This window comes from Papio anubis, chromosome 1 (assembly GCF_008728515.1).
Source record: "Papio anubis isolate 15944 chromosome 1, Panubis1.0, whole genome shotgun sequence".
NCBI lineage: Eukaryota > Metazoa > Chordata > Mammalia > Primates > Cercopithecidae > Papio > Papio anubis.
In genome coordinates this window covers 182,039,663-182,060,976 of record NC_044976.1, presented here as the reverse complement: position 1 = coordinate 182,060,976, position 21,314 = coordinate 182,039,663, and the positions used below count along the sequence as shown (strand labels likewise).

The 21,314-nt window shown below is 39.2% G+C and overlaps 1 protein-coding gene across 6 annotated transcripts in view; it reads left to right on the top strand.

Annotated features, from left to right (window-relative positions):
• The window catches only part of TOR1AIP1 (torsin 1A interacting protein 1), a 46,772-nt gene extending 25,930 nt beyond the window's left edge, over nucleotides 1-20,842 (top strand). For 2 of the 6 annotated variants that reach the window (XM_031658070.1, XM_031658067.1), the window contains 3 exons: nucleotides 4,482-4,526; nucleotides 4,888-4,944; nucleotides 9,253-11,871. In XM_031658070.1, coding sequence (XP_031513930.1) covers nucleotides 4,482-4,526; nucleotides 4,888-4,944; nucleotides 9,253-10,040 — 890 coding nt within the window. In that variant the 3' untranslated portion in view covers nucleotides 10,041-11,871. Of the gene's footprint in view, nucleotides 1-4,481; nucleotides 4,527-4,887; nucleotides 4,945-9,252; nucleotides 11,872-20,082 lie in introns of those variants that run through there. The other 4 variants (XM_031658073.1, XM_031658072.1, XM_031658076.1 and 1 more) reach the window with 3 other exon arrangements.
• Nucleotides 20,843-21,314: the final 472 nt, after the last annotated feature.

Here is a 21,314-nt window from a genome sequence, read left to right as displayed (position 1 = left end):
CTATGTTTTTCTTGACAAAAATGTTTAGTTCTTCAGGTAAACATTTAGGTTGTTTGTGATTTCACTAATAAAGTACAGCTATGATTACTAGGTTAGTAATTTCTATTTGCTTGGACTGGCAGCACATGGGCTAGGTGTAGAATGTAAATACTGGTGGGAGCAAACCAGAGATTGATGAGTCTTAACAAGCTCTCAGTTCTAGCAGCAATACAGTCTGTATACAATAATGAAATTCTACTCTTTTGACAATACTTATTTTTTGCTTTTAGCAGATCTTGGAACAGCTTTGTATACTCATAATTTTATATAATAAAGGCTGAAATGCACAAATTATATTTTCATGTTTAGGGTTTTTTTTTTTTTTTTTTTTTCTGTTTTTTGTTTTGTTTTGTTTTTGAGATGGAGTCTCTCTCTGTTGTCCAGGCTGGAGTACAGTGGTGCAATTTTGGTTCACTGCAACCTCTGCCTCCCGGGTTCAAGCAGTTCTCCTGCCTCAGCCTCCCAAGTAGCTAGGACTGCAGGTGCACACCACTACACCTGGTTAATTTTTGTATTTTTACACGCCCAGCTAATTATTGTAGTTTTAGTATAGATGGAGTTTCACCATATTGGTTAGGCTGCTCTTGAACTCCTGATCTCATGATCCACCTGCCTTGGCCTCCCTAAGTGCTGGGATTACAGGCTTGAGCCACCGTGCCCAGCCTTTCTGGGTTTTTGTGTTTTGTTTTGTTTTTGTGTTTTTTGAGATGAAGTCTCCCTCTGTTGCCCAGGTTGGAGTGCAGTGGCACGATCTCAGCTCACTGCAGCCTCCGCCTCCCACATTCAGGTCATTCTTGTGCCTCAGCCTCCTGAGTAGCTAGGACTTGCATGCATGCGCCACCATGCCCAGCTAATTTCTGTACTTTTAGTAGAGATGGGGTTTCACCATGTTAGCCAGGCTGGTCTTGAGCTGCTGACCTCTAGTGATCTGCCTGCTTCAACCTCCCAAAGTGTTGGGGTTACAGGCATGAGCTACCACACCCAGCCTCATGTTTAGGTTTTGGATGGATTAAATGTCACAGAATTTAAGGAATACTATAAATTTATGTGATAAAACCATCATACTCTGAACTCACTTTCTATAATTTCTGTGGAAATGTGTCCACATTAAATCTTGACCATATTTTTTTAAAGTCCATGCATATTCTCTGCTTTAAGTGACCTTTAACCTCGCTCCCTACTGTACTCATCTAGCCACAATAGGTCTGGAGGTCATCAGGTATTCTCTTATTTAGATAATGTAAAAATCCACATCATGTATCTCTTGCTTATGGGATAATTAACTCTGTAATTGAACTAGATGATGTCTGTGGCCCTGCTTTTCCATCAGTAAACTGGGAGTGGTCATAATTCATTTTTTCTTAGCAGTGACTTTTTTAACGCACATATAAGTGAGTTCTTCAGCAGCCTGGAACCGAAATAACTTTTTGCCCTTGTCTTATTGTCGATTGTCATTTCTTATTGCTGTGAGTATATGCCTGATATTAGAAAACCATTTCCTCTTATAATTTGCTCTTCCTGACCTAATATTGTAGTTAGGAAACCAAATATTAATTATTCAGCTTATTAGAATTATTTTACAACCAGAATCAAACATTAAAATTAAATTTGAAGGCCCAAGAGATACTCTTGGATGTAAAAATGCATGAGTTTTAGTATATATAATATGAAAAGCTCAGAGGCATCTGTGTCATTTCTTAGTTCTTAACTATATATTCTGAGTAATTAATATCAGATAAATGACTTCCAGATAAGTGAAGTTAGTACATGCTTACCAGAAAATGTTTGCATAATTTTTCCTCTAATAAGACACTGCAATACAGAAGGAAAAAATAATTATATTGAACATCTAATTAAAATGCAGAAATAGATATTTTTAGTTGCTAAATTGATAGCTAATTTTTAGTGTTTTATCTGTTTGCATTTCTACTTTGTCTTGTTACTATATTTATTATGGCTTACAGAATTATACCTTGGTTGCTAGCCACCTACCATATATAGATACCACATTGAGCTTTCAGAGTTATGTAACAGTAACATACCAGACGTGTGCGTGTAATAGGATCTTTTAGACATTCAACCACATGAGGACTTTAAGATAGAACGATGAGCAAGAAGAAAATATTTTCAATGGAAGTGGAAGACTACAGTGATTCTTCAAACAATGTTATATAATAGATTCCTCTTCAAGAGTATTTTTAAAAATGTTTTCTTAGCATTCCACATTTTATCTCTCATTCTTTATATATTTCTGCCTGCTTTGGTGAGGGAAAAAAAGTCATTTTTAGACCTGAATGTTCAGGAACCTTGGGCTATAGATTCTACTCCATGGAACATTGTCTCCCAATGTTAGCACCAGTTTCCTGGGTAGACAGGTCCCAGTTCAGGCTTCTGCCTGCATCCAAACCTTTTAGGAAAGATGGAACCACTGTCTTTACTTTTTCCTGTTTGCCAGGTGATAAAACAATGATTATAGAGAAGAATATATGTGCATGGAGAGGTCAGAGCATTAATATAAATGCTTTGGAACCTGTCTCAGAAATTTAGGTAAAGAAGACAATTTGTAGTTAAATCTCTTGGGCTCCAGGCCTAGCTCTTCCACTTACTAATTGAGTAATCTTGGCAAAATCACTTAACCTTTGTGAACCTCAATTTTCTTGCCTTTAGAGACAATAGTGCCTATAACTAAATTATTGTAATGAGCTTATATGTGTAAACACAATTTTTTAAAGTCTAAAATCTCATAATTATCCGGGCTTATTTATTGTTAATGTTTTCTGTAGAATCAGTAGCAACTATGGAGGATTTGTGCCCTCTACTCTTGATGGTTATAGAGTGATTGATTATCACCATACTCTTTAGACTAGAAAAGCTTGAGTTTTTTCTTTTTCTTTTTGAGACAGAGTCTTGCTCTGTTGCCTAGGCTGGAGTACAGTAGCGTGATCTCAGCTCACTGCAGCCTCTGCCTCCTGGGTTCAAGTGATTCTCGTGCCTCAGCCTCCGAAGTAGCTAGTGGTGCACCACCACAGCCGGCTAATTTTTGTATTTTAGTAGAGACAAGGTTTCACCATGTTGGCCAGGCTGGTCTCAAACTCTTGACCTCAGGTGATCCACCCACCTTGACCTCCCAAAAAGTGTTGGGATTACAGGCGTGAGCCACTGTGCCCAGCTGAGTTTTTTCTTTTAAAAAGATGTCTTTTAGAATTGTTGTTAGCATCTCTAGTAATGTTGATGAAAAGGATATCAGTTACCCTTTGGACGATGTCCTGCCTTGGCAGTATATACCCTGTTGTGTATGTGTTTGCGTTATATGAATTATATAAATACTATATATGGTACATAATTATTATTTAGCTGTCCTTCATTAACATCATAGAATTGCACTTCACAGCATTTTTGTATATATTATCTCATTTGATCTTTGCAACCATGGAGTGAAGTATTCAAAATAAACATCTGATGGATTTGGGTTTTGTGTGGTTAGGTTTTTTTATTTTGTTATTTTAGTTGTAACTTTGATAACCTAACTTAGAAGCTTCTAAATAATGAAATATCCTAAGCTAAACTGGTAACTGAAAAACAATATTCCTCTTAGATTTGCTGTCATTTTGTCTTATGACATCATTATGGAGCTTTTTGTCATATGACCAAAAATAAGGCTATTTCTGAATGTTAGCAGAGCTAATATTATTCCTCCAGTTATTCCAGTGTTTCTCAAATGAAAGTTATTGATAAAACCCTAAGAAGATCCACCAGGAAGTTCATTTATATATACAAAAATTATAAAAGTCCAGTCAAGTGATAGATGGCAATACTGGTAATATAGGTCATATGAATGAGATAACTCAGCCTCTATACTTTCTGAAGCCTGTCCCTCCATTTCCTCTCTTAGATTTTAAAACCTGCTGGTATGCTAAAAAAAGATGGAAGGGAAAGGGAAGGGTTAGGATTGTTTTTAATTTATTTTCTTGTTTTTATTTATTTATTTATTTATTTATCAGAGATGGGGTCTCACAGTGTTACCCAGGCTGGTCTTAAACTCCTGTGCTCAAGCTGTCCTTTCACCTCAGCCTCTTGAGTTGTTGGAATTACAGGCATGAGCCACTGTGCCCAGCTTAATTTATTTTCTAAATAAATTTAGATGGATGTAGAGATTTGACAGAGTTGTGAGAAAATTATTTTTGAGCTCTATTGTTTAACCACAAGCCTAAAACAGAATTACTTAATTACTTGTCTATTAACAGAAATGATGAGAAGTTTTTAAACGTGATTTTAAAATACTACTAGTATTTGAAATGGTCAAAATCCCCAGATGAAATATTGAATTGGTTTGAGGTAGAAAATAGTGAAGATTAAGATAGAGTTTTATATTAAAACACCTTATCGAGACAGCTCAGTAGTCTATAATCCACATTTTGTCCTTATTTTTCCCCTCTTTACAGCATCTTCACCAGGCAAGAGTTCAATATATGGCAGTTTTTCAAGTGGTATGTTTCATTTTATTATGGTGTGCTTATTTTCTTTGTCCTTTTTATCCCGGAAGTTTCACCAATCCCATTAGATACTTATGGGTCAAATACTTCCAAACTTTCTCTGAAAACTAATTATTGTGTGCTTTCTACTAGACCCCACCATATGCTGTGAACAGCTATGAAAGAAATAGGTCTTGTGTCTCCAGGAGCCCTCAGTCTAATCAGCACTCAGATGTTCTACTTTTTCTTCTGCTTCTGGCTGATCTCTGTCTTCTTTTTTTCCTGGTGGAATTTGTATCTTCTTTGTCTACTAGAAATAAATACTCAAATTATGAAACATAAGTTGATAGTCTTATTTTATTACTCTCACCATTAGATGACAACATTCAGAAATCAGAGCTTGGAAACCAGTCACCATCAACCTCCAGCCGACGTAAGTTTGTGTATTCAGTTTTAATTAAATATTTCTGTAAAATGGTATTCCATAATTATTCCATAATTATTTAAAAATGGTTTTTGACAGCAGTATGACTTGATGCTATTTGAAGAATCATATTTTAAGCACTTTAGAGGAAAAAGTATATATTCTACTAGCAGTGAAATTATTTATGGACAAACTATATATGAGACAACATCTGGTATTGCCCCTTCACTTTACTGTCCATAAGACCAAAAGTACTAGCTAATAATAAGTAAAGCTACTAATACTGTTAACTGAGGAAACCATGCTGAATTGAAAGAAAGACAGCCAGAGCATGACTTTTAGGATTACAATGGCTTTCGGAGTCTGCACACTTGCATTTGAACTAGATTGGACCACTTACCTCCTTTACAGCCTTGTTGCAAGTTTCTTTAGTTCTCCAAGTCTTATTATCCTGAAACAGTACTAAAAATAAATTCATGGGCTGAACATGGTGGCTTATGCCTGTAATCCCAGCACTTTGGGAGGCCGAGGCAGGCGGATCATGAAATCAAGAGATCGAGACCATCCTGGCCAACATGGTGAAACCCTGTCTCTACTAAAAGTACAAAAATTAGCTGGGCATAGTGGCACACGCCTGTAGTCCCAGCTACTCAGGAGGCTGAGGCAGGAGGATCGCTTGAACCCGAGAAGCGGAGGTTGCAATGAGCCGAGATCGCACCACTACACTCCAGCCTGGAGACAAAGCGAGACTCCATCTCAAGCGGTGGCTCAAGCCTGTAATCCCCCCACTTTGGGAGGCCGAGGTGGGCGGATCACAAGGTCAGGAGATTGAGACCATCCTGGCTAACATGGTGAAACCCCGTCTCTACTTAAAAACCGCAAAGAAAATAAGCTGGGGGTGGTGGTGGGCGCCTGTAGTCCCAGCTGCTCAGGAGGCTGAAGCAGGAGAATGGCGTGAACCCGGGAGGCAGAGCTTGCAGTGAGCCGAGATTGCACCACTGCACTCCAGGCTGGGCAACAGAACAAGACTCTGTCTCAAAAAAAAAGAAAATAGATTAATGATGATTCTCACATTTTTTGTTCTTGGTACCGCTTTACACTAGTAATTAAGAACTTCAAAGAGCTTTCTGTTGAAAATATGGGTTATATCTATCCATATGTACCAGGAAATTAAAGTTGAAAATTTTTAAAAATATTTATTAATTGATTTTAAATAATTTAGCAAGATGAGTGACAGATCAGATTGCTTTGCATTTTTTCTGATCTCTTTAATGTCTAGCTTTAAAAAATGGATTTGGATTATATATGCTTCTGTATTCAGTCTGTTACAATATATTTTGGTTGAAGTATCTACAAAAAATCCAGCTTTATACAGATAGGAAAAATTTTATTATTATTATTATTATTTATTTTTTTTTTTTTTTTGAGATGGAGTCTCGCTGTGTCGCCCAGGCTGGAGTGCAGTGGCGCGATCTCGGCTCACTGCAAGCTCCGCCTCCTGGGTTCAAGCCATTCTCCTGCCTCAGCCTCCTGAGTAGCTGGGACTACAGGCGCCCGCCACCGCGCCCGGCTAATTTTTTGTATTTTTAGTAGAGACGGGGTTTCACCGTGGTCTCGATCTCCTGACCTTGTGATCCGCCCGCCTTGGCCTCCCAAAGTGCTGGGATTACAGGCGTGAGCCACCGCGCCCGGCTCAGATAGGAAAAATTTTAATAGCCTTTTCAGATAATTGTGGCTATTCTTTTTTGAACTCTCCAAAACTCAACAAGTGTTAGTTTCTTAAATGTTACTTGAAATAGGATATCTGAAACCATCTTACTGAGCTTTTAGTACTCTATTACAGTAAATTCATTGGTCTTTCTTATACTTTGAATGGAGTATCGTGCACTGGTCATTTGGAAAACATTGGTTCACTGAGAAATGCAGATTTTCCCAAACATTGACACATTAGGAATGTAATATAAAATATCACATTTGTTAATATCACTGCCAATCTCAAGACTTTTAAATAGTGTTAAAGGGTGGGGTGCCATGGCTCACGCCTGTAATCCCAACATTTTGGGAGGCCTACGTGGGCAGATCACCTGAGGTCAGGAGTTCAGGACCAGCCTGGCCAACGTGGCAAAACCCTGTCTCTACTAAAAATACAAAAACATTAGCTGGGTATGGTGGCATGCACCTGTAATCCCAGCTACTCAGGAGACTGAGGCAGGAGAATCACTTGAACCCGGGAGGCAGAGGTTGCAGTGAGCCAAGACGGCACCACTTCACGCTATCCTGGGCCACAGAGTGAGACTCCATCTCAGAAAAAAAAGAAAGCGTTAAAGTACAATATTGGGAGTTGTCAAACTCATGGTGGCAGATTTTGGATTCTAAAATCCTAATTTTCACTTGAAAGCAAATGTCTGCAAAATACACAAGTCTGACCATAGTTTACTTGTTCTTTCAAGTAAAAAATAGTATTCCTGAAAAATGTGCTAGTTCACCTTGTAATTCATTTGCACAAAATTATTTTCCTTGAGACAACCATGGTACTGTATGATGCAGCAGAAGTGCTTTGTGCCTACTTGCCATTTCTTCAGAAAGAATGTTGACAAGATATGTACTCAAGGATTGAGATTTAATAAGATAAATAATTAACTGCTTCATAAAGGACATTCTTAAGTAAAGGAATGTCGCTTTGTTAAACCTTGAATGCATGGCAGTGAAAAATAACAACGACTACACTTGTACAGTTTGGTGCCACTGCCCTGTAACTCATGCTAAAGCATCAAAAGTTTTTCCCACCATTGCTTTTGCATTATCAGTGCAAATGTTAACACAAGGTGAAAGTCAAATAACATCTTAGTGTTAGAAGAATAGTTTTAACTTCATGGACATCTCCCCTGCAAAATAGGGTCTTGAGGTACCCCACAGATCACACCTTGAGAACTGCTGCTCTAAAAGGTCCCTACTAAAATTAATAGCTTGAAACAGTCAATAAATAGAAGGTCTAAAAGTATTATTGGTACTATCATATTAACTGAATAAATGAAGTAGAATATGAGAAAGAACTTTATGAACTGAAAAGCACTAAATATAAATTAATACTATTATTATTGCCAATAGTAATTAACGAGTTACAAACTAAGTTTTACCAGTGTTAACTTGCATACCACAAAAGGCCATACATCAGTAAAATTAAAGGGACAGCTAGCTATTATAACATGTAGAAGATGTTCATTCATATTGCCTACTTTTCTTTTTTTTTTTTTTTTTTTTTTTTTGAGATAGAGTCTCGCTCTGTCACCCAGGCTGGAGTGCAGTGGCGTGATCTTGACTCACTGCAACCTCCGCCTCCCATGTTCCAAGTGATTCTCCTGCCTCAGCCTCCCGAGTAGCTGGGACTACAGGCTTGTGCTACCACACCCAGCTAGTTTTTTGTATTTTTAGTAGAGACGAGGTTTCACAGTCTCGATCTCCTGACCTTGTGATCCTCATGCCTCGGCCTCCCAAAGTGCTGGGATTACAGGCATGAGCCACTGTGTCCAGCCTGCATCCTTTTCTTTATCCTTTTATATACTTCAGAAATATTTCACCTTGAATAATTAGCCATGTGAATGCTGAGTTTCTAAATTAAAAAATATTTTATAAATTGTCTTTTAATAGTCTATTCTCCCAGCTGTTAGTAGTGGAAATAATAAACTTCACTTTATAAACTGTATTATTTTTCTGACTTGTTTATGCCATTTCTTTTGTTTAAAAACTTTTTTCCTCAAAGATATTTTTATATTGAAGAGACATATGCATATTTATACACATAATTCCAAGTGTATGCATGTAAGATTTTCTTGAGAATGCGATAAATTATTTTATTAAGAAAATTATCTGGCCGGGCGCGGTGGCTCAAGCCTGTAATCCCAACACTTTGGGAGGCCGAGACGGGCGGATCACAAGGTCAGGAGATCGCGACCATCCTGGCTAACATGGTGAAACCCCGTCTCTACTAAAAAATACAACAAAAACTAGCCGGGCGTGGTGGCGGGCGCCTGTAGTCCCAGCTACTCGGGAGGCTGAGGCAGGAGAATGGCGTAAACCCGGGAGGCAGAGCTTGCAGTGAGCTGAGATCCGGCCACTGCACCCCAGCCTGGGCGACAGAGCGAGACTCCGTCTCAAAAAAAAAAAAAAAAAAAAAGAAAAGAAAATTATCAGCTTTCTTCTTTAAAGTTCTTTCTCTTTTACCTAATGTTTACAAAGATTGATACTGATTTTAAAAGTCACTTGCCTTGAATCTAAGAAAATGGTATTTATATCTGTCATTTCTTTTTTTCTGAGTAGCAGTGACTGGACAACCTCAAAATGCATCTTTTGGCAAGAGGAACTGCTGGTGGCTATTTCCTCTGATAGCTGCTCTTGCCTCTGGGAGTTTTTGGTTCTTTAGTACTCCTGAGGTAGAAACCACTGCTGTTCAAGAGTTCCAGAACCAGATGAATCAACTTAAGAATAAGTATCAAGGTCAAGATGAGAAGCTGTGGAAAAGGAGCCAAATATTCCTGGAAAAACATCTTAATAGCTCCCATCCTCGGTCTCAGCCTGCTATCTTGCTGCTCACTGCTGCCCGAGATGCTGAAGAAGCGCTTAGGTGTCTGAGTGAACAAATTGCTGATGCCTATTCTTCTTTTCGTAGTGTCCGTGCCATCCGGATTGATGGGACAGATAAAGCTACTCAAGACAGTGATACTGTCAAACTAGAGGTAGACCAAGAACTGAGCAATGGATTTAAGAACGGCCAGAATGCAGCTGTGGTACACCGCTTTGAGTCATTGCCCGCAGGCTCTACTTTGATCTTCTACAAATATTGTGACCATGAAAACGCAGCCTTCAAAGATGTAGCCCTAGTCCTGACTGTCTTATTGGAGGAAGAGACACTTGGAACCAGTCTAGGCCTAAAGGAAGTTGAAGAAAAAGTAAGAGATTTCCTTAAAGTCAAGTTCACCAATTCTAACACACCCAACTCCTACAATCATATGGACCCAGACAAACTGAATGGCCTCTGGAGCCGCATTTCTCACTTAGTTCTGCCTGTGCAACCTGAAAATGCCTTGGAAAGGGGCATCTGCTTATAAGAAGTGAGAGAAGAAAAATCATGTCCCAAGTTCTGAGAATTGTTCACATTTTCTAACCAGAGACAGAATTCAGAGCTCTTTTTGAAAGAACTGGTTTCTTTTTAAAGGAAATTAAGTTCTTACATAAACATGGAACATAAAAATCATTTGTTCAACCTAATTATCTAGGATATGAGAGAATCATTTCAGTTTCCATTGAGAGCTGTGTTAAAGGTATCTTAGGAGTGCAGATTATATGCAGTTCCTTAGAGAATCTATTTTGATTCTGGGCTGAATTATTACAGTTATGTATGACCAGTGAAAGGGATTTGTCTCCTTATGAACCTTCCTGATTTTTTAACTTAGATTTCTCACTAAGTTTCTTGAGTTATTAGTAAGATTGCTCCCTAAATGTAACCATGGATTTTCCCATTATGTTCCCTTTTATACCATGTAGGTGTGAGTTCCTTAGCTTCTGCCTATAGGAACATAAGTAATGAAAGGTCACGTAGGTGTGTGTTTGGAATTTTTTTTCTTTTGTTTGTTGGAAGATGGAAAGAACAAGGCAAGGAAGAAATTAATGGGGAAGCTGAAGGGAGGAAATGTTATAGTAATCCACTGAGGTGTAGGTCAAACATAGGTATATGAACTGTTAATCTTAGTGGATTCCATTGGGATTTGTTTTTTATATCTCCTTTTTCCTTCCTTGAAGAAAAATTCTTGGCCCTCTCAAGGATTCTTCATGTATATTGCAAGATTTAATATATTTGTTCACTTGACTCTTAAGAGTAGGTCAGGCCGAGGCAGGTGGATCACCTGAGGTCAGGAGTTCGAGACCAGTCTGGTCAACATGGTGAAACCCTGCCTCTACTAAAAATACAAGAATTAGCCGGGCATGGTGGCACATGCCTGTAATCCCAGCTACTTGGGAGGCTGAGGCAGGAGAATTCACTTGAACCCGGGAGGCAAAGGTTGCAGTAAGCCGAGACCAGGCTTATTGCCCTCCAGCCTGGGCAACAAAAACGAAACTCTGTCTCAAAAAGAGAAAAAAAAAAAAGACTAGGTCAATTCGTAACAGTTTATTTTGGACACATCCTGAAGCTTTTGTTTTGAATTAAGAAATAGTTTCAGGAATTGACAAACCATTTGTTAACCTACTGTCCTGGGCTATTGAAGATTTCGTTTTCTGCGCATCCAGTTGTTGCAGTCCAGGTCCTCTAGTGTAACGCCATAGCAAATATAAAGATTTACTATGCACGTGATACATTTTATGGAGTGCCTCAAGCCAAGATAGTGAACTTATATGAAGAGTGTGAAATGTATTTCTTTACTACTATAGTAGTATAGTTATAACTTTGCATCTATAATTGAGCTTTCTCATCTGTCAACTGCTATGGTTTTCTTAAAATGTTACAATTCTATATCTGTCCACCTTGTTTTTTTATTGTCCACAAACCATTAAATGTAAATATTGTTTTTAGAGAGAGTCAGTCATTGGCTTTGTCATTTACCCTTTGAGAGTTCCACAAGTGGTAGTAAGTGGTCTAACTTCTTTCCTCTAGTACTACCAGTATTCATAAATGTATGCCCCTTACTATAATTTGTTCCTCTTAGAAGTCAGATCATCTGATTTATAGAGGATTATGAAAACCAGAGTTTTTGAAAAGGCTTATTTTATACATACATATTATATAGAGAAATAACTGTTTTTATTAAATGTTTCACTGACCCAAGTAATTTAAAAGTAATATGTTACCTGTGTCTTTCAGGAAAAATAATTATAGCAGCTGATCTGTAAATGACTTTAAAAGCTATTTTAGTAATTTAAATAAATTTACTTTCTTGGTTTGTACTCTGTGTTATATATTTAATGATTTATCATATTTAAAAAAAGAAATCCAAGTCTTTTCCTTGAACAATTTTAGCAACCTTGGCTAGGAGAAACAAAAACCAAAGAATTGGAGCCATTTGCAAGTACATTGGTTAGAAGTGGGATAGCCATAACTTTCCATTTTATCTCGGCACTTAGGGTTTGTAAAAATATAGTTAATTTAGGTATTCCTGACTTGGCAAAAGAATCTCCACAGCAGCTTTTCTTTTTTTTTTTTTTTGTTTAAGTAGACATGGGATCTCGCTATATTGCCCAGGCTGTTTTTGAACTCTTGGCCTCAAGCAGTCCTCCTGCCTAAGCCTCCTAAGTAGCTAGGATTACAGGTGTGAGTCACAACCCCTGGCTTCTTAACCTTTTCTTCATCACCTCCCTGAAGAGCTTTTTTAGATTTTTTTCTAGTCACCCCTTCCCCATGAAATTTCAACACCACATATGTACTATGTATCTGTTTATGGACTGTAAATGTTTTTTGCTTTATACAAAATATAATTTTTTTGTCCCCAATGAACCAATTTTCACCCCTATTGAGAATGCATGCTCAAGAGCATCCACATTTTAGATAATTGCTGCCTAAAACATTCTATTTGCTATTCATGTTATTGTGATCCTTTTAGAAGGGAAAATTTATTTTTTATTTTATTTACTTACTATTATTTTTAAGACAGTCTCACTCTTGCCCAGGCTGGAGTGCAGTGGCACAATCTCGGCTCACTGCAACCTCCACCTCCCACGTTCAAGCGATTCTCCTGCTTCAGCCTCCTGAGTAGCTGGGATTACAGGTTCACACCACCATGCCGGGCTAATTTTTTGTATTTTTAGTAAAGACGGGGTTTCACCATGTTGGCCAGGCTGGTCTTGAACTCCTGACCTCAGGTGATCCACCTGCCTTGGCCTCCCAAAGTGCTGGGATTACAGGCATGAGCTGCGGAGCCTGGCCTAGAAAGGAAAATTTAAGACATCAGCTTCAAAATAGGAGCTAGTTCTAGAGAAATGGAGCACATTGTAACTGGCCGACAACAGTGGCCCAGGAAAACCACAGTATGGTACATTCTTAAACTTTTGAAACTTAATTTGCTTCACTTCTTTTAATGACTTTAATATTTAAAGATGTTTTCTAAACCTCTAATCCTGAAAAAAAAAAATTGGAAGTAAACTGATTTTCATTCAGTGAAGAGAACTGCCATTTAGAAGTGATAGGGGTTTACACACTTTGTACCATTAGTTAATACCTAAGCTAAAAGTATAATATCCAGTTTCCTTAAGATCTCGGGTTTATGGAAAGTAGCCTTTCTTTTGGCAGTGTAAACAAGCAGTTCTATTAAATACATAAAGATAATGCACTATTCTGCCATTTTGTCCTTATCAAGATCATGGAGTAAAATTTTGTGGTATAAGAGGATAGGGTTTTTCCCTAAGGAAGAGGATTTTGTTGGCATTAACCACCAAAGATGGGGTTCCTCAGCCTGGAAAACCAAGCTGAGAAGGCTGCCATTGACTGGAAGGGGAGGAAATTCCTCCCTTGAATGCCCTGTTTCTGGCCTGGATTCAGAGAATTCCTTGTGTGTTGAAGGACCCTTGTGGGTTGTAGAGAAACTAGTTCCTGTCACCTGAGCATAAACAGGAGAACCCCCTTGTACTCTACACTCCGGGCATAATGAACTACTTGCAATTTCCTAAACACATCATTCGCTTGTCTTTTGCACATTCTTAGACTCTTTTGGAATACTTCATTTCCTGCCCTCTTGCTTTCTCCAATCTCATGTTCTGCTCATGCTTATTTGTCCTTAAAGTCTTCGTTTTCTTAGGGCAGCACTTCAGTGAAATCTTTCATAATTCCCTTCCCCCAAATACTATTTTAGGTGCCTCCTGTTTTTGGGGTTTTTTTTTGTTTTTTCTTTTTTTGGTGATTTAAACAATAAGACCTTTATTGTTACAAAACCCAGCAGCATGAGGAGTTGCTGGGTTGGGTGACTTTAGAGGCTGGAAAAATTCATCCCAAGTATTACAAGATAACCAATGATATACCCCCGGTGAAAGAAAACCTCTGCAAGCTGCTAGCTGAAGCCAGCTTCTGTCCTCTTATCCAAAACTGGGTCGTGTCCAGCCAAACCATTTTGGGGGTTGAACGAGTCACTTCAAAGGGCTCAAATGACTGGTGAATCTTCCAGATAAAAGGAGAGAACACAGCCTTTCCTGCGCATTTGAAAGTGACTGAGATGCTCCACACTCTGATTTATCCTTTATTACCCTGTGGCAGCATTAGCATACCCCTGCTACCACATGCATCTTGTGAGCAGTGACGCGTCGTCAATATATGCACCGTGGTAATCACAGAGTGCTCAAATATTTATTGAATAAAAAGAGCAAGCCGTACCTCATTATAGCTAGGTAAGTTGCATCTTAGTGTTTTATTTGCTTCCCCCACCCCCGTCCCCCATTACTCCTAAGCCCTATCTAAAAGCTTTATATAACTTACCTGGATTTAGCAATGCTACGAATGAGGAAAAACAAAGAGGACCGATCTACGCCGTGGAAGGGAAACTGGCACTTCTCTGGTGGAGACAGTGATCATTACAGGTCCTCAAGGGAAAGGTGAATATCAAGGGAAAAGACTGGGAAGCCATGAGGTCTTCCCGCAGTGATACTTGGCATTTGCATTTTCTTAAAATAGCTAGCAAGTATTCCTCCACCTTTTTCTGTTGCCTAAGAGGGTATTATAATTCAGATAAAAGATGGCTATGGATGTACGAAGAAGATGGATAAGAAAAATATTTGAGAAGTAGAACTGACCAGATTTGATTGAATGTAAACGTGCTGAAAATTTCTCTGCGTTTTGTTTAGCTCATGTATCTTCTCCCCAGATACTAAGCACAAAGTGATAGACTAAATTCCTATCTCTGCATGTCAATATGTTGACTTTTAGTCTGAAGTAGAGCCACACATATTTGGTCAGAAATTTTAAAGAATAAAAACCCTGGCCGGGCGCGGTGGCTCATCCCTGTAATCCCAGCACTTTGGGAGGCCGAGGCAGGCGGATCATGAGGTCAGGAAACCGGGACCATCCTGGCTAACAGGGTGAAACCCCGTCTGTACTGAAAATACAAAAACTTAGCCAGGCGTGGTGGCGGGCGCCTGTAGTCCCAGCTACTCAGGAGGCTGAGGCAGGAGAATGGCGTGAATTCAGGAGGCAGCGCTTGCAGTGAACCGAGATCGCGCCACTGCACTCCAGCCTGGGCCACAGTGAGACTCCGTCTCAAAAAAAAAAAGGATAAAAACCCTGTCCCACCAGGAAATGAGCAAAAGAGGGCTGGGGTGAAGATTGCAAGAATACACATCTCAGACTCCAGGAAAAGAAAATATGGGAACTGCGAAGACTGTTTTCATATGGAGACCAGCAGCCATTCCCTCTATTGCTGCTAACCAATTAGCAACTTCCCCCTTTGTGACTTAAATGCCAAAAATATGACTTTAATGGCTCAATTCAGTGTATGAAGGATTCCTGAGAAGCATATATGATAAAGCATAGCTTCCTAGGTCACCCTTTTAACAGGGACCAGGAGTTTGGGTTGCGGTAGGGCAGTGTCCTGAGGTCAGAACAAGAAGTGGGCAGATATGTTAAAGGACCACTGAACACTTCTTCAACTATATAAAAACCTTGTATATGTAATGCCATGCTATGTGATTAATTCATTTCATTTTAGCTTTTTTAAAAACCCAACAAAGAGAAATTCAAGGTAATGGAAACATTTTAAGTTTTAAAATCTGAGTCCTGGTCATGGGTCTACTACAAATGTGATTTCTTCCCATTGCTTTTGTTTCTCTAGGCTAAACAAGGAAGATAGTTGTCAAAACTTCGGGTACTATTTTAGCATACATCAGCTCTTGTTAATTTGTTGTAAGTCCCTCAATAGAACACCAAGCTTTAGTTTTCAGTATGTTTCTTGGGCAAGTGAGGTGGTAGGTGGCCATGTACTAGATTCAAACTCGATTTTCTAGGGATTGTTTTCCCACTTTTAGAGAATACCATTCTTAGGCTAAACACAATTACAGAATCTACTGCATGCTATACAGCCCTCTATAGATATATTCACCCTCAGTAGTTAATTACGTCTCTTAATGGGCAAATTTTTTATCTACTCTTTTTTCTTTTTATTTCATAAAATCCAGATCTCCATAGCTTAAATACACTTTCTTCTATTTTCCCTACAACAAATATGGAAAAGATCTATAATATATATTTGAATATGTATTAAGTTGTTCCTCACCCTTTTCTATTTTTTGTCAGCTATTGAGGGTTTATTAATGCTCCAAACACTTCCAAGTGCTTTATGTGTGTTAACTGATTTAATTCTTAAGTTACTCTGTGAGATGGTATTATTATCCCAACTTAATAGGAAACTGAAGCACAGTAAGCTAAAGTAACACTCGAAGTGGTGGAGCAGAGAGATGAACCCAGGCAGTCTGGCTTTAGAACGTCTGTTTACCACTATGATGTTCTCAAGGACCCCATTCTGAATATAGGAATAAACAAATTCAGTTTCTCCCACTTTACTCTCACAACACCCTTCTGACTCCAGATGTGTGTGGAGGGGAGTTCCCCACGCACTAAGCAAATAAGCAGTTTTGCAGCAGACACCAGCTGGGTGTCCTCTAATTCAATTCACTTCTTACGCTACCTGGAGATCGCATCAGATGCCATAGATTGAAGGCTCAGTCCCACAAGATGGCTCCCACTTCAGATGCCAATCAGAAGCCCCAGATGGTGACCGAGGGTCCTAACCAACTAGCTATAAGTTAGCGTTCCCATAACCCCTTCTTGGGCTCCATTAATTTGCTAGAGAGGCTCACAGAACTCGGAAACACTATACAGTCATGCCATATATAATGACATTTCAATGTCAGACGGCATAGACAATGGTGATCCCGTAAGATTATAATACTGTATTTTTATTGTACCTTTTCTATGTTTAGGTTTGTTTAGATACATAAATACAGTCAACCCTTGAACAACACAGGTTTGAACTGTGTGGGTTCACTTATACATGGATTTTTTTTCAATAAATATATTGGAAAAATTTTTGGAGATTTGCAACAATTTGAAAAACCAGATGAACCTCATAGACTAGAAATATCAAAAAAAATTAAGAAAAAGGTATGTGAAGAGTGCATAAAATACATGTAGATACTAGTCTATCACTACCATACATAAATCTATTATAAAAAGTTAAAATTTATCAAAACCTATACACACAAACACAGACCATACATTGTACCATTTGCAGTCTGGATAAATATTTAAAAACCTAAAAATGCAGTGTTGAACCGTAACTGATGAAAAATTAGCTAGTGGGTGCAATGTGTGCTATTCAGGTGATGGGTATACTAAAAGTCCAGACATTACCAGGATACAATTCTTCCATGTAACAAAAAACCACTAGTACCACTAAAGCTATGGAAAGAACAAAAATTATTTAATTAACTAATTAAAACAACTGCATAAAATTACTGTAGTACATACTGTTCCACTGAAATGATTTTGTAACCACCTCCTGTTGCTATTACAGCAGAACCCAAGTGTTGAGAATATCCACACGAAACACCCTGTGAGCTAATCATCTCCATGTGAGCAGTTCTTTGCTCTAGCAAATTGCGTATTGCAGTAAAAAGTGATCTGTCACACTTCTCGCGTTTTTCATCATATTTAATGCAATACATTAAACCTTGAATAACACCATGAGCACCATACGAAGTGCCACCAGTGATGCTAGAAATGCTCTCAAGAAGCAGAGAAAAAAAATGACATTATGAGAAAAAGTTGAATTGCTTGATAAGTACCTTAGATTGAGGTCTGTAGCTGCAGTTCCCTGCCATTTCAGACAGCTGAGTCATTTTGGAAATGAAGGGGCATTTAACAAACCCTAAACTTACAGTATTGATAATTACAGTACAGTACAGTAAATATGTTTTCCTTAGGATTTTCTTAATATTTTATTTTCTCTGGCTTACTTTATTATAAGAAGACAGTATATAATACATGTGTTAATCAACTGTTTATGTTACTGGTAAGACTTCCAGTTAGCAGTAGGCTATTAGTAAAATTTTGGAGAAGTCAAAAGTTATACATGGATTTTTGACTGTGTGGGTGTCAAACCCCTAATCCCCTAGTTGTTCCAGGGTTAACTGCACTTGCCATTGTGTTAAAATTCCCTACAGTATTCAGTACAGGAACATGCTGTACAGGTTTGCAGCCTAGATAATAGGATATACCATACAGCCTAGATGCATAGTAGGCTATACCCTCTAGCTCTGTGAAAGGACACTCTTAAGATGTTTGCACAATAACAAAATTGCCTAACAATGCCATTGTCTTTTTTATTTTTTTTATTTATTTATTATAGAGCTGGAGTCTCGCTATTTTGCCTAGGCTGGTCTCAAACTCCTAGGCTCAAGCAAGTCTCTCACCACAGCCTGCCAAAGCGTTGAGATTACAGGCATGAGCCACCATGCCTGGTGACAACACAGTTCTCAAAATGTGTCTCCTTCATTAAGTGACACATGACTGTACTCACATTTACTAGTTTATTATAAAGGATATTACAGAGGATACCGATGAACACCAGATGAAGAGATGCGTAGGACAACGCATATGGGGAGGAGCGTTAAGCCTCCATCTATTCCATTCTAATCTATTCAGGCTCTATAAAGTTTATATTCAACCTGTATATTCTTATTTGTGGCTCTCCTTTAAACACTTTTGTTCCTTTGCTCAGCATTGTAGAATCCAAATTGCACAAACCGAGTCTAGAGAATTTTGAGTATGATAAGTCACCACACAGTCCTACCTGTTGACACATATTTGCATACATAATCATGATTTTGTAACTAAATTTACTGCAATGTTGACTCACAGTTAATCTTTTTCAGAATGCTTACATGTACTCCAGGGTTGGTTAACTGCCCCTGCTTACCACACAGTCTCTCTTTTTGGCCTCTCTCAGTCGTGATGCAAAACTCAGCAACTCTGAATTCCTAAGAAAATATCCATTTGCGTCCAGAGCATTGGCAATTTCCTACAGAGGAAAAATTGTTAGTACACAAAGAACACATCCCACAGAAAACAGATGCACCCTTATCCTTACTGTAATGAGGGAGAGTATGATTAAGAGTACAGGCCCTACCGTCTGGAGTTTGACTGCCTAGGGCCAAATCCCAGCTCCATGCCTTTCTCTCTGAATGACACTAGCAACCTCTGCTCTATGCTGCAGTTTCCTTGTCTCTAAAAATGGGGAAAATAACGTAACTACTATCTTTTTTTTTTTTTTTTTTTTTTTTTGAGACAGAGTCTTACTCTGTCTCCCAGGCTGGAGTGCAGTGGTGCAACCTTGGCTACTGCAACCTCCACCGCCCAAATTCAAGCAAGTCTCCTACCTCAGCCTCCCGAGTAGCTGGGATTACAGGCATGTGCCACCACACTGGCTGATTTTTGTATATCTAGTGGAGACGGGGTTTCACCATGTTGGCCAGGCTGGTCTCGAACTCCTGACCTCAGATGATCCACCCGCGTTGGCCCTCCAAAGTGCTGGGATTACAGGTGTGAGCCACCGCACCCAGCCTCATTTATCAAAATTCTTAACCACCAACAGTTCTCTCCCCTTTTCCTGTGTGGCATCAAATGTGATGGCTCCTATTTCTAGCCCCTTAGGTGACCCTTGTTATACAGAGAACTTGAGCTTTCTTCCCATCTTATACCTCCATTACAAACCCCAACCCATCACAAAGTTTACTAAACAAAAGACCTACAGTTACCAGAATCCACCCTTGCCCCAAATCAGGGGTACTATAAAGAATAAGAAAGCTTTCCTGGCTGGGTGCAGTGGCTCATGCCTGTAATCCCAGCACGTTGGGAGGACAAGGTGGAAGGATCACTTGAGCCCAAGAGTTTAAGACCAGCCTGGGCAACATAGTGGGACCCCATCTCTAGTTATAAAATTTTAAAAGTTTTTAAAATTTTTTTTAATTAATTTTTTTTCAAGAAAGCTTTTCGATCACATGCAAATAGCTCTTTCTCTCCATGGTTTATTCTTCCCATTCATCTTCATCATCCTACTCTCCTCCTTAATCAATCTCACTTTCTTTTATTGAAGCAACTATAATTTGTTGATATTTTCCAAGTGCTGCACAGACTGCCCTGTGTTGAACATGAAGATGTGCCACCTGGATCTCCTCTCAAGGAAGAATTTGTTTTGCCAGCTGCTGGGAGTGTGCTCAGTGGACCGTCTTCACTCTCAACCACTTCACGGCTTGCCTCAGCTGCAGAAAACCACCTTGCCCAAGACTACGTCTGGGGAGGGGGAGAGTGGTGCACTCCAATGATGGGGGATACAAAGGCTTGGCCTTCTCAGCCCCACACAGTGCAACTATGGTGGGCCATTTGCACTCCAGAGCTTCCCCATGGGATTGGCTGAAGCTATGGAGCCTGTATTATAGCATGACTTTTTCCTCTCCCCTCTCCTTCCTTTTCCTCCTTTCCATGGGTGTTGATACCAAGGCACTCCCTACTAAACACCTTGTACTCTGAGTCTGCTTCTCAGAGAACTCAACCTATGTCACACTCTAAGTTTAGTGTAGTCTGTAAATAATTAAGTCAACAATGTTTATTGACCATTTAATATGTGCCAGGCATCATGCTAGGCACCATACATATACTGTATCATTTAATTTTCATAATATTTGGAGTAGGTACTATTACTGTCTTTCTGTTACCAATGAGGAAACACAGACCCAGAACTACTGTTAGTAACTGGTGGAGCTAGGATTTGAACTCAGTCTGACTCCAACATCTGCATTCTTAACCATCATTCTACAATTCTACATTGTATTCCATCATAAAGTCCACTTCTTTTTTTTTTTTTTTTTGAGATGAGGTCTCGCTCTGTCACCGAGGCTGGAGTGCAGTGGCATGATCTCGACTCACTGCAACCTCCACCTCCCAGGCTCAAGCAATCCTCCCACCTCAACCTTCTGAGTAGCTGGGACTACAGGCACACACCACCACACCCAGCTAATTTTTGTAGAAATGGGTTCACTGTGTCACCTAGGCTGGTCTAGAACTCCTGGACTGAAGTGGTCCACCTGCCTCAACCTCCCAAAGTGCTGGAATTCCAGGCGTGAGCCACCATACCAGGGCAGTATCCACTTCTTAAGGAGCAAAAATGGCATTAAATGATATCTTATAAACATATAATGCTTGCAGGGTGGGGGGGGAAACTAGCCACATTTTTTATGGAAAGACTTTGTGTTAAAAGTGAACATTTTGAAGGTGTTTAACTGGTGAAAGAAACTAACCTGGAATAATGCCACCGGACACTGAGTGGAAATCACCCCTTTTGAAGGTGCCATTCTTA